The sequence below is a fragment of the Corythoichthys intestinalis genome, chromosome 10 (assembly GCF_030265065.1).
Source record: "Corythoichthys intestinalis isolate RoL2023-P3 chromosome 10, ASM3026506v1, whole genome shotgun sequence".
In the NCBI taxonomy this organism is placed as follows: Eukaryota; Metazoa; Chordata; class Actinopteri; order Syngnathiformes; family Syngnathidae; genus Corythoichthys; species Corythoichthys intestinalis.
The window spans coordinates 7,315,697-7,330,136 of record NC_080404.1 but is presented as its reverse complement, the minus strand read 5'-3'; the positions used below and the strand labels follow the sequence as shown (position 1 = coordinate 7,330,136).

Here is a 14,440-nt window from a genome sequence, read left to right as displayed (position 1 = left end):
GATATAACTGGACTCACACTTCACTACTGAAGTGCTGCATTAAGCAGTGGGAAGCAACAAGCACTCACATCCCACGAATCCTGGATTTAGTGGTCCAGCACGTCATCATCGAAATGACGGATTACGTTCTGTCTAAGCCTCATGTCTGGTGTTGTATTAGTAGATCAGCGACCCAGAGGAAGTAAAATTAGAAGAAATGATCCTATGTCTTCTGGGATGACTTTGCGTATGTCAGTTTTTTTTTGTTTTGTTCATTTAGCCAACAGAACCTTTGTGAAATTGCCGACAGTAAGTCGGATTCGTTCCCAGTGAGAATTGGACTCCACCAATGTTGACCTTTGTCACTGATTCTGTTCATAACTTTTCTGGACAGAATTTGTAGGCGTAGCCGAAGCATTGAGGGTGAAGGAATCTGACCTTTCAGCCAGATTGCTGGAATCACGCCAGCCGAACCGCCGGACCTGCGCCGGTTCAGCTCCAACGACACAGGCTGGCAAAATACCGAAAACCCGGCCAAAAAGCCAACCTCCGTGCACCTTAGTCTTAACTCCTTGTACTGACTCCATTTTGAAAGCTGGAAGAAGGCCTTCGAAACACAATTTCACAATTTATTCAGGTCGACAGCGATCAATTGGCAAATAGGTCCCTGACAGAGAGGCAATTCTGAATACAGGGTGGAGGAATTCGGCCTCCCAGCCAAGTCGCAGGAATCACGCCAGCCGTTACGGTGGGCGTCCCCCACAAATCAGCCGGAAATCCAAACCCCGCGTGTCCACTCCAGCGTTAAGCCCTTGTACTGACTCCATTTTGAAAGGTTTAAAGAAGGCTCACCGAAAACAAGTTCGCAATTTATTCGGTTTGACAGACATCAAAACAGCAATGCGAAACAGAAACACTCAGGCGGACAAAAAGGTTCCCGGGAAAAATGACAACACTTAGTTGAACATTCCGTCTTTTGAAGGCTCTCGCGGGGCAGGCCGTGGGTGTGTTTGGGATTATTGTCTGTTTGTGGATTGGACAGGAGGATTCGGGAGTTACCGATGTCCGGGCAACAAGGATATGGATTTTGCCACCTCAGCGTCAACGAGGCTCTTGGAGTGTTGTCAGTCGGGTTATCAATTGGATATCGGGTGTTTTCCTGTGTTCCTTGTGTTAGCACAGACCGTCCTACCGGGAGAACTAATTGCGAGACTTGGTGTTGCAGACGTGGGTTTGTCAGCATCAGTCTTGCTCAGTATGACGCATGCGCTGTGCTTCCATAATTAGAAGGCATTGTTTATCTATTATGCCCTACATTATGCATGTTTTCCTTAAACTATGGTATAAGTACGATTTATTTTATATGGGTTGTGTTAGAGTAATGCAAACAATTAGATGGTGCCTATGATAAAAGGTACCTTCTACGGTCAGCAAAACAACAAGCACATGGGAATGTCCCCGAGAAGCGACATTTGTTGGCTAAACATTCAGTGTTTTTGAAGCCTGCGATACGGTGGGCCGGACGAAGGGCGTGCCTGGGTGTTGTTTAGGATAATTCTTCTGTTGCAGATTTGGATGGTAAAGTTCGTGCGTAACCGTTCGTTGCTGGGTCATGGTTACTGGGGCAACTGAGGTGGGAGGTTCGGCCTGTCTCGAGATCTGAGAGGCGCCGAGCTATCAAACTCAGAGTTATTTTTGTTACCGGTTTTGTGGTAGTACAGGATGTCCCGCCATTTGTTCCGGACTGTCCTGAAGACCTGATTGCGGGATTTGGTGTTGCAGATGTGGGCTTGTAGATGTCTTGCCTATCACCTGGTTGTCAGCGTCAATCTTGCTCAGTCAGCTGCAAGACGCACGCGTTGAGCTTCCGTGGTCAGAAGGCGTCTTGTATCTCTTATGCCCTATGTAAAATACTGTATATTCTGCTTGTTTTCCTTAAACTATTATATAAATTCAATTTATTTTATATTGGGTACGTAAGGGTAATACAAACAGTCGAACGGTAAGTACGAGAAAAGATGCTATTCCCTTCAAGGGGGTCCGGTTTGGTGGCCTCAGCATTATATCTCTGCTTTTTGCAGATGATGTGATGCTTTTGGCTTCAACAAGCCGTGATCTCCAACTCTCACTGGAGCAGTTCGCAGCCGAGTGTGAAGCGGTGGGGATGAAGATCAGCACCTCCAAATCAGGGACCGTGGTCCTCATTCAGAAAAGGGTGGCATGCCCTCACCGGGTAGGGGATGAGATCCTGACCCAAGTGGAGGAGTTCAAGTATCTTGGGGTCTTGTTCATTAGGGAATGTAGGATGGAGCGAGTGATCGACAGGTGGATCGGTGCAGAGTCTGCAGTGATGTGGACTCTGTACCGGTGAAGAAGGAGCTGAGCCAAAAGGCGAAGTTCTCGATTTACCAGTCAATCTACTTTCCTACCCTTACCTATGGTCATGACCTGTGGGTTGTGACCAACAACAAGATCCTAGATACAAGTGGCCGAAATGAGTTTCCTCCGCAGGGTGTCCAGGGTCTGCCTTAGAGATAGGGTGAGAAGCTTGGTCATCCAGGAAGAACTCAGGGTCGAGCCGCTATTCCTCTCTGTTGAAAGGAGCCAGCTGAGGTGGCTCGAGCATCTGGTTCGGATGCCTCCTGGACGCCTCCTTGGAGAGGTGTTCCGGGCATGTCTCAGCGGCGGGAGGCCCCGGGGACCACCCAGGACATGCTGGAGAGACTATGTCTCTCAGCTGGCTTGGGAACGCCTTGGGATCCCACCGTAGGAGCTGGTTCAAGTGGCTGGGGAAAGAGAAGTCTGGGATTCCCTGCTAAAGCTGCTGCCCCTGTAAACCGCTCCTGAATTAAGCGGTATATGATGGATGGATGGATGGATGGATGGATGGATGGATGGACGGACGGACGGACGGACGGACGGACGGACGGACGGACCTGAGGTTGGGTCTGGCTCGCAATCGCTGTTAAGTGGTATTAAAGTTTCTTCTACATTAAACCCAAGCATGCCATCATAAACCTTGCTTTATGCACTCGATTGGTTGAATCTTTACTATTCAAACTAGGCAACACAGGTTTTAAAGAGATTTTCGGAATGTAGAGCACTTTATTTGGTTCAAAATGTGCTTTTGAGAACACAGGATTAGGATACTGTCAGTATGTATGCGGGGTAAACACTTGTGAGTAATTCAAGCAATATTACACTTCAAGATTTTTTTTCAATAAACAATACATTTCCCCATTTAATTTCCTTGGAATGTTTTCAACTTTTACATTTTTCACTAAGTAAATCATTTTGTGTACACTAATTAATATTTGAGAATAAATAATTTTTTTTTTTATTGGTTTTATCTTGATGATCTTGTCTTCGCTGCTTTCCACACAATCATGGTGCCGTGAGCAATGATCTTAAGCAGATAAGGCCTAGCATTAATCTTGGTCCGCCCTACTTCTTCAGGACTATAGAGGTCAAACAATAATCATGGTGTCATCATTGTGCTTGATCTGAAAGACTCACAATGACTTTTTAATAATCGTAATACTGTTGTTTTGGATATACAGAATAATTTGAACTTTTGCCTGTTTAGTTTGCCATTAGAACCACGGACGGTATGAAACATAGGCACTTTTTGTTTTTTAGGGGAACACATTAGCGGTCAGGGCTTTTTTGCTGCATTTTGCATGGTACGGCCAAATAAACAGCTCAAAATTCAAGTGATAAATTGCATGGCAATATATCATACAATTAACCGCATACAATCATCAGTCATCGATGGAAGTAGCCAACCAAAAGTCGTAAAGTGTCTCACAAATGTGCACATACATATATATTTCGGAAGCCAGAAAAGTGCGACTTGGGTGTGTGTTGCGGTAGTGACAGACAGTGTGACCCGAGAGGCCCAGCCACTTACAGCCTCTCTGCTGGAGACCACCACTTCTACAAAACAAGCATTGTTGCTAAAAAGTTCCAGACATTGTGGACACTCACACACAGACATTGAAAATAACCTAAAAATGAACAAATGGGTATGAAAAAAAAAACTGTAGAAAATTGTGGTTATTCAAAAGACAGTAATAACAAGACCGCAACTGTTTGCCATGAACATATTAACAGAAATGACCCTTAAAATCAGTTTCTCACATCAAACCACATTTAATACACAACTCCAAATGATGACCGTAAGAAACAATAGCCCTTTGGTGGTTACTACCACTATTATTGGAGGTATTTTGGTGCTAATTATGTGTGACTGCAGACTGTCAAAAGCTTTTACTGGAAATAATAAAGTTGGAAATGTTGGGGTGAAATTGCCCCCTCCACACACAAAGATTCAACAGTGGCTTTGTTTGAGCACGGCTAACAAATGAGCATAAACTGTTCAGAATGTGAGTGTGTCATTATACCTGTCAAAGCTAAACAATTACACGGCTACGTGCCCAATTCGTTTTGTTGTTGTTGTTGTTGTTGTTTCCGTTTTTTTTAGTCGTGCATATTGCAAAAACATACACTGCTGGCCAAAGTATTGGCACCCCTGCAATTCTGTCAGATAATGCTCAATTTCTCCCAGAAAATAATTGTAATTACAAATGCTTTGGTAGTAATGTCTTAATTTATTTTGCTTGCAATGAAAAAACACAAAAGAGAATGGGGAAAAAAATAATTATTTTACACAAAACTCCATGGGCCGGACAAAAGTATTCGCACCCTTTGAAAAATCATGTGATGCTTCTCTAATTGGTGTAATTAACAACACCTGTTACTTACCTGTGGCACATAACAGGTGGTGGCAATAACTAAAACACACTTGCAGGAAGTTAAAAGGGATTAAAGTTGACTAAACCTCTGTCCTGTGTCCTTGTGTGACCACATTGTGCATGGAGAAAAGAAAGCGGAACAAACAACTGTCTGAGGACTTGAGAAGCAAAATTGTAAGGAAGCAATCTCAAGGCTACAAGTTAATCTCCAAAGACCTGAATGTTCCTGTGTCTACCGTGCGCAGTGCCATCAATAAGTGTAAAGCCCATGGCACTGTGGCTAACCTCCCTAGATGTGGTCGGGAAAAAAAATTGACGAGCGATTTCAATGAAGGAATGTGTGGATGGTGGATAAAGAACCTCGACTAACATCCAAACAAGTTCAAGCTGTCCAGCAGTCTGAAGGTACAACAGTTTCAACCCGTACTATTCGTCGGGCGTCTAAATGAAAATGGTAGGATACCCAGGAAGCCCCCACTTCTGCCCCAGGGACATGAAAAAGCCAGGCTAGAGTTTGCCAAAACTTACCTGAGAAAACCGAAAACGTTTTGGAAGAATGTTCTCTGGTCAGATGACATAAAAGTTGAGCTTTTTGGGAAAAGGCATCAACGTATAGTTTACAAGGGAAAAAAACCAAGGCCTTCAAAGAAAAGAACAAGTTCCCCACAGTCAAACATGGCAGAGGTTTCCTGTTGAGCTAGACCGTGTGCATGGCTTTATGAAGTCTGAAGACTATCACTATCACTATCTAAGTTTTGCAGCATAATGTAGGGCCCAGTGTGAGAAAGCTGGGTGTTCATCAGAGGTCATGGGTCTTCCAGCAGGACAATGACCCAAAATACACTTCAAAAAGCTCTAGAAAATAGTTTGAGAGAAAGCAATGGAGACTTCTAAAGAAAATTGCAATCATTTTCTGGGAAAAATTGAGAATTATCTGACAGAATTGCAGGGGTGCCAATACTTTTGGCCAGCAATATATACATCTTTTTTTTTTTTTTTTTTAAATTAGAATTTGGGGGAAAAAGTTAAAATAAACATGTCTTATATACTGTGTAGCTCTCTCTCTCTCATTCCAATGTTAAATCTGAATAAATTCATTGTAGACACTTTTTTTTTTTTTTAATTACAAAAAAAAAGTTTTCTACTTAAAAAAAAAAAAAAAAAAAAAAAAAAAAAAAAAAAAAAACATCTGAAAAAATAATAAAGCCTAGAACCAGGTAAGTGAAAGACAGCAAAGTAGTGGTCCCCATCAACCGCGAAAAACGAGGGATCACTGTACTTGTCAGTCGACATATGTATCATCACGTATGATATGAAAATATTTGATAAAGGATGAAAAGTTACCTAGTGTTGCTTTGCGTTTTTGTCAACAAAAACGACATGAAAACAATTTTGAGATTAAGACTAACTTTGACTAAAATACGACTAAGACTATCAGTATTATCATCTAAAAGACGAAAACGAAAATTAAAAGGGCTGCCAAAGACAACACTGCTGATTGCTTCACGCGCATTATTAAGAAGCAAAATATATTGTTTGTTTATTCGACACCATCGCTCATTCTCATCTGTTGTTTGTTTAGTTGATGAGCGGTCACTTGTTGATGACATACTGTATAGGTCGTAAACTCGTAAACATGGATCTGCGTTCATACTGAAGAGGTGCTAGATAGATTCGATTTTCATCACCATCGAATGAGCCCAGGTCAAATTTGAAAAAAATCGGAATTGGACATGAAAAAAAAAACGGATATTTTGGCCTGCAGTGTGTATGAATGCTAAAGACTCATCATCCTCATCAACATCATGTGAAAAAGAGGAGAAAGAGGGGCGGGGTGTCAGCATCATGACCTCCACTGCTGTTTGCACATAAGGGCTTAACAGAGAGCTCTTTGGCCCCACTGGAGTGTACGTCAGCACTCCTCCGACAAACCTCACGTACACACACGCGCGTACGTGGAAATAAAAGTAGCTGCTCGGACTATTGGACGCGTTTCACACATTCAGCGTGCGCATTTCAAGGCAGCGTGGAACTTAACGCACAACTGGAATCCACTTTTGACCTTTTTTTTCCCTTCACAATATCGCTGCTTCTGGAAATTATAACGGCAGGTAGAACAATGTTCTCCACGCACCTGCCCCTATTGGTGTTCAAGTGTTTCCTCGGCGTCGCGTCGGTTCGGATCGTGCAGCAAGCGGGCTTCAGGAGCGCCCAGGGTGCAAGCTTCCCCCGGCCGACCTCTTCAGGTGACTTGGACCAGGACGTGCTCCTCCAACACATGTCCAAACTGTACGAGAGGAGCAACAGGGAACAGCGTCTCAAAGAGGGCAACACAGTTAGGAGCTTCAGAGCGATTCAGAGTAAGTGTTTGTAAGTTAATGAAACAGTGAATGCAATAAATGTTAAATAGCAAGCACATTTCATACACTAAAACGGGGTTCAGCAACCCGCGGCTCAAGAGCCGGATGCGGCTCTTTAGCGATGCCATTGTGGCTTTTTCGAACTTTTTCAAAAATGTTTGAAAATGGAAAAAAATGCGCGAAGGATTTTTTTTGTTTTGTTTTAATGTGGTTTCTGTAGGAGAACAAACATGATACAAACATTCTTCTAATTCAATAATATTGTAATAGAGTTAAATTTAAGGCCGCACATGGTGCGTCATTCTCTGTAGGATGCACGGCAGGGAAAATAAACATTTAGTTATGAAGGCTCATTATATATTCGTATTAGTCAATTTGATGGTAGGTTAATATAGCTAATATACAGGGATTGGACAAAATAATGGAAACACCTTAAAAAAATCAACAACAACAAAATATTTAATATGGTGGAGGTCCACCTTTTGCGGCAGTTACAGTCTCAATTCTCCGAGGTATTGATTCATACAACTTGTGAATTGTTTCCAAAAGAATTTTGAGACATTTTTCAGTTAGAATACCCTCCAACTCTTTTAGAGACGATGGCAGTGGAAATAGACATCCTAATTGAATTAGTGCTGGAACGATTAATCGATTAACTCGAGTATTAGAAAAAAAGATTTTATTTAAATTTTACTAAAATTTTACTGCTTCGAGTATTCGTTTAATCAAAGTGGCATTGTAATGGTTTATTTTGAAAGTGTTTGCGTTTAGTTTTATTGATTTGGGTGGATACACTGCCCTCTAGTCTGCCTCATTTCACATGGTTGAATCCAGATGCTCCATGTTAAAAGCAACATAAGCCACGTTTTTTTAAATGCATTCGTAAGTTTATTTATAGGTATATTTAGCTGTTTTTTGTGGGAATGTTTCTAAACCATTTCTTAAGAGCTTTTTGAAACACAAACCAAAAAAAAACGATAGCGTTTTATATCATTTAAGCTAGTGGACTTTTGCTATGTAAGTTAGCCAATTGTTCTTTTGTTGTACATAGATCCTTATATTATTGATTTTTTTATTTTTATTTTTTTTTTATATCGTTTGAGGCTCAGCTCAGGTTTTTTTAATTTTTCATGTTCCTTTTCCAATTACTTGATTATTCGAACTAACTAGTTCATCGATTAATGGACTACTAAAATGATTGATGGCTGCAGCCCTAAATTGAATCTCTAAACTGACCATAAATGCTCAATAATATTGAGGTCTGGGGATTGTGCCGGCTATAAGAGATGCTCAACTTCAATAGATGTTCCTCATGCCATTCTGTCACTGTTAAGTTCAATGAATATGATGCCAAAATGTTAGGTGTTTCCATTATTTTGTCCAACCCCTGTAGATACGTACATACAGCATGTGTTGCCTTCATTATAAAGAGTGCTCTTGATATATTTGTTTTTTATGGGTCTTTCAACATTTTGGGTTGCCGACCCCTGCACTAAAACAACTAAGTAACCGTTCATAGGAGATAAACTTTGGCTTACTTCAGATTGTCATTGTATCATGGCATTAATAACATTAGCTGCGACTGATAGACATCCGATTCATTTTTACTGGGTGATACTGCCAGCCCACCTAGTCAAAACTGATTGGACGTCTATTGCTATCAATAGTACTACAGCATGATCCTTGAACTCCAACCACGCGAGCTCAAATGGATCTGATGTCTTTTGTGATGAATGACAGCCAAAAAGCTAAACTACACACCTAACGGTGGTGTGGGAAGTAGGGTGCTGCAACACCCCCTGGTGTTAATCATTAAATAAAACATATTGAAACAATAACGTATTTAATTGGGGACTAAATATACATTATATATTGAAAAATATTTGTTTTGTTTTGTTGATAACATGGTCACAACCTGGCACCTTGCTCTTACCAGGTCACATCGAACAAAGCTCTATTGGAGCGCAAAAGTTTACAGTTGGCAGAGGAGGCGATAACATGGCACAAAAAAAGAATTAGTAATTTTTTTTTTTTAATCTTCATAAAGACAGCGAAATTTTCTAAAATTCAGTTTGAGGTCGAAAATGAAGATGATTATGATAGTTTACAATAGTGCCCAATGAAGAAAAGTTAGCTGCAGATTTAGACCATGGAGAACTATATTATTATTAATATAACTATATTATTGTTTGTTGTTGCTCTTGAGCTGCCGCCGTGCAGAACACTATTGGATATTCTTGTGCAATTTATTTGAGTGTTGTGAAAAGGGGATGTTAAACAAGGCTTATTGGACCTTTTAGTTTTCCAATGTCTTTGTGTGTCATTGCGCCGTTAGGTTAGGGCGGAGATCAGCAATCCGTGTTTTGAGAGCTGCATACGGCTCTTTAGCGCTGCCCTAGTGGCTCCTTGGAGCATTTCAAAAATGTTTGAAAATGGAAAAATATGGGAGCGGGAAATATATATATATATTTTAGGACAAACATGACACAAACTATCTTAACGTTTTCCAGTCTATCAGCAGGGCGGCTGTTGTAAACAAACCAGTGTTCTGCCAAAATGTCCTACATCGGTGAAACGTTCTACATTAGGCGAATTGACACCCAAAGTACTACCGTGCGCTCTCATCTTGTTTTATTTAGATGCATAAAGGCAAAACGTACTAAAAAGGCCTTAAGAAAATACTTAAATATAGTTATATCAAATATGGACGGTTTAAATACGCTACGTGACTAATGTGGTCAACTGCTTTACTAACACCAAAAAGTACAATGGTTAAAAGTATGAGAGGGAAATACATTCAAAAGGTATTTTTTAAGGCAATGAAAATGTAATAAAAAACTAAAAAAAATAATAATAATAATAATGGGGACTCGCCGCTTTCAACCGATGTGCGCATGCGTGCGGATGCTTGCGCAAGCGTGCTGAGCATTGTGTAGTACGTTTCACCGCAGAATTGCCGAACGCCGCTCACAGATGGTGACTGGTAAATGAAGGAGTCATTCATCAACATATTAGAACACCTATTTGCAGACTTCAAAAGCAAAACCGGGATAATACAGAAAACCAAATACATGCCTCTCACACTAAGACAGTGAAGGAAAGGGCCATAAAAATGGCAGGCAACATCATCAATCAGCAAATCAAGGACATTAATTCAGCGGCAGCATACCTGTGAAGCGTCGTGTGATGTGATCAATATTGAACACCTGTGCTTTTATGCAGGTACTTGAACACCAAAATATATACTTTCTTTATTGCATTTCTTTAATTTTATCAAAGCAATTAAACATAATTCATTAATATTGTTATGAAGTTCAACTTGAGGCAGCATCGTACAACAACAAGTAGTCACGTGGTTCGTCATTCTCTATAGAATGCACTGCAAGAAAAATAAACATTTAATCATTAAGGCTCATTATGTATTTATAGGCTCTAATATAGATAAATACAACATGTGTTGCCTTCATTATAATGCTTCTATAAGGCTTTTAATTTTTTGCGGATCCAAACATATTTGTTTTTTGTTATTTTGGCCGATTTGGCTCTTTCAACATTTATGGTTGGCGACCCCTTGGTTAGGGTTTTCTATTTGCATTATTATGGGCACTTTTATTTCCAATACAAAAACTCCAACACACACTGTAGTTGCAATAGAATGCTGTCTTTGTGGTAGCCTAGTAGTAGTACTATACCATCAGTAGTACAATTGTGGACGCCTTGTATGGAGAAAAAGCGCGAGCATGACAAATTTGAACCGCAACGGCTGTTTTTGGATGAAAAAACAAAATATGATCCTCAGCACCCCCTTAAGTAGTTTTGTAACCTGAAAATTTAGTAAGTCGAGAGATCAATATTGGTTAATCATAGCATGAAATTATCTTTAGCGCAGCACCATCTGGTGGATATAAAACGCAACCCCAACCATTACTACGACTACTGCGCCTTATAATGCGTTGCACCCTATACAGTGGTACCTCTACTTACAAATTAATTGGTTCTAGAAGTACTTTCTTAACTTGAAAATTCTATAAGTACAAACATGTTTTCCATGTAAATGCCCTAATCTGTTGCAAGCTTCCCAAAATTCAGACATAAATCATTTACAATGCATAAAAATGCATCAAACCATGAAATAAATATATGTTACGATTAGATTATTGATCAATAAACATAAAATCACTCTTGTGGATAATGTAAAAAACCAAGACTAAAAGTTAATACACTCATGAAAGGCTGTCGGAACACAAGGGGCGAATGTACAGTAGAGAATGCTGGGATACACACATACACATACAATAAAGGTCCCTCTTAGCCAATTGGATGCCAGGAATGCTAGGCTATAGGCACTGACAGAGCAGCTATAATTATTTTATGTTCCTTCATCTCTGTGAGCTGCGAGTACCAGCCACACTGTATTTTTGCCTTTCGTATCCTGAATTTTGTCTCTTAACAACAGGCAATATTTTCCCGATGATTTGTGTCTTAACCTGAAAATTCTGTACGTAGAGACGTTCGTAAGTAGAGGTACCACTGTATATAAATCCTGGATTGGTCAGCAGTCAATTGCATCAATTGCAGGGCACATAGACAAACACACTCCCCAAAATAATACCTTAAGGATCAAAGTGTAGCTAAAATGCATGTTTCTGGAACGTGCACATGTCAAAACCCTCGCAAGCACTGTAGGGAAAACAATAATCATGAAGGCCAGAACCAGATTCTGAACATGCAGCTTCAGCATTGTGATGCAAGTGTGATTACACCTAAGAAAAGACCTGAACAATGAAACAGTATAGTGTGATTATTGTGACTGTAGCTGGGAAGTGTGTGGTGCGAGATATCAATTAATGTTATGTTAACTTTCATGCAGATAAATGAGATAAACATATTAGAAATTGTACTGACATTTCAAATAACAGTAAAACACACTCGCAGTTAAAGTGCCTATGACATCAAAAAGCATGTTTATTTCATATTTCATGATGTATTTTATTCTCCTGAATGAAATGGACCGCTTGGATGTGTGTGGAAGCAATCGTTTTATTGATTCAATTTTTGAATCCCGCGCCATGAAAATGAGTGACTTCCGGCTCCAGTCTCGGGTTGAGAACGAATGCCAATGTGACGTCATGCAGATGGACTACTCATTCAGCTGATTTTGCGGATTTATTCGTTTATTTTTCACATCACGGCAGCCCAATGTGCTGCAGGGTTTTGTAGCTGCAGCAGGGAGAGGCGTGTGAGCCTTTTTGGGTTTCAAAAAGTTCCCATTCACCCCGAGATTGGCCAAAACAAGTCCAACAACTGTGGGACCATTGAAGAAGTGAATAAACATTGTGTTTTGTATTTTGTCAAAGACTGGGATCATGGCACACGTTCTATTATGGAGGTGGCTTGCACTTTGTGGCTGACAATGTTCCTTGTCGACTGAGAATGCCACTCGGCCGACAACCGGCGGCTTGTCGCACACCCCCCTCGATCTTCTTCGCATGCCCGCCAGGAGAGCGCTATACTCGTTTTATTGCCCTCTTCTTGTGCCCGGTGTTCTGTCAAATTTGCACCCCATCATAAATTTCAACTTTGTGTTAAAAATGGCCGCGAATACAGCGATTACAAAGTAAACACTACAATTTTCTTTAAATAGAGGAATATTTACTTACGTTTGATCATGGACGGATATGTAGAAAAGTTCTCCTCAGACATGTTAGCTGCACACAACAACTGCACGCCACTGTCTCACTGTTTACGTCTTCGCCGTGTCATTAAGCATTAATTTACGCCATATTTGTGCTGAACATGTATGCTTACGATGTTACTTGTTTATTTACTACCTGTGGATAACATTGAGAGTCCAACTGAATGTAAAAGAGGGCTTATTCACAGCCACAACAGCTTTGGGAGCAAATTATTATAAAGGTGCAAAATTTGGCAGAACACAGGCAATAGACCATTATATAAAATCGACAACCCCGTTGGCGTGTGAAATGTGCCGTTTTGTGTGATTTTTCTCTTCAAAAGGCGAGAATAAGACTTTGAAACATCACTCGGTTCGGGTTGTCATGTCGGTCAGCTGTCATGCCTCCTGGTTTGTTTACGCTCTCCGCCTCCTGGTTTGTTTACGCTCTCCGAAGCAGGGAAATGACAAAAAACAGACTAACTCCGGTGGCATAAAATATCACTCGGGAGGTGCAAGAAGTCGACAGTTTTGATGATTATGGCGTAATTTTGCCATGTCGTACTGAATAAATGCATTTTTAATATTTCATATTCAATTTAGCGCAAGACTGTTATTTGTCATGACCATTCCATTTATTTAGCAATTGGGGAAAAGTACTTAAGATAAAAATATTATAATATAATATTGGTGTAGACAGATTGAAACTATGACATTTTGCGGTTCTCTTCGTCGCATTTTCCTCGTTCTGAATAATGCCCCCTCAATGGGCTGAATTCTAACTCAGATGAAATCGTGACCCTGCCGACGTTATCCTCCAGCTGGGGACGCTAGAGCGCTATAATGACAGGCATGGGCTAAACGGCAGATTAAAAGACTAATTTCTCGTCATCTGCGCTTTGCCAAATTGTTGTATATAGTTGAATCGCCTTAAATATGATTCTAATTAACATAATGCTATTTAAGACTTTTATTATCCTGTTATAGGCACTTTAAATAGGTTCCATCCATCCATTACCTACCGCTTTATCCGGTACAATTACAATTATATCTCGCAAACGAGGGGTTTGAACCTCTGTGTACCTCACCTACAAAGTATCGCGATATATCACCATTTTGATATATTGTCACACCCCTATCGCAAACTGAGCTAAATTTTTAGGTAGTTTGTTGCATTGGAACTCATTTATTTGTTAAAGTGTAGCTCATTTTATGGCCAGGTTGGCAGTTTATGTTCCAAGATCACTGGTGCACCAGGATTCAGCCAGGCACTCTAAATAGGTGTTATTGTTTTGGAACAGTCTGAGAATGCATTTAAATGATGCCGACACCCTGCCGCAGCTGCCTCCCCTCTTTGAGGGTCCGATCCATTCCCCTCAGGAAGAAAAAAACGCCTGTGATACCCTGCAAGCCATGACCGACATTATGTCTAGTCAAACCGTAGAGTGGCGCCTCAGAGTGTCATTGTCATGGGTCGTGTGTTTGTGTTGTGGCTCCAGGACGTGTGTGACTCCACATCCCGGTGCCAAGGGGGAGCTTAGTCACAGCACATCTGATGCTGTTTTTATAACTCATTTATATCCCATGTACTTCTCACGTAGCGTAACATAACAGGCGCGTATTTTGACTGCGATGGCCTAGTGTAATCTAAGGAGAGATGTGAGGGACTTTTC

At 40.7% G+C, this 14,440-nt stretch overlaps 1 protein-coding gene across 1 annotated transcript in view; it reads left to right on the top strand.

Annotated features, from left to right (window-relative positions):
* Positions 1-6,643: 6,643 nt before the first annotated feature.
* The window catches only part of gdf10a (growth differentiation factor 10a), a 28,814-nt gene continuing 21,017 nt past the window's right edge, over positions 6,644-14,440 (top strand). Inside the window, exon 1 of the mRNA XM_057847964.1 lies at positions 6,644-7,093. Coding sequence (XP_057703947.1) covers positions 6,853-7,093 — 241 coding nt within the window. The 5' untranslated portion in view covers positions 6,644-6,852. The remainder of the gene's footprint in view (positions 7,094-14,440) is intronic.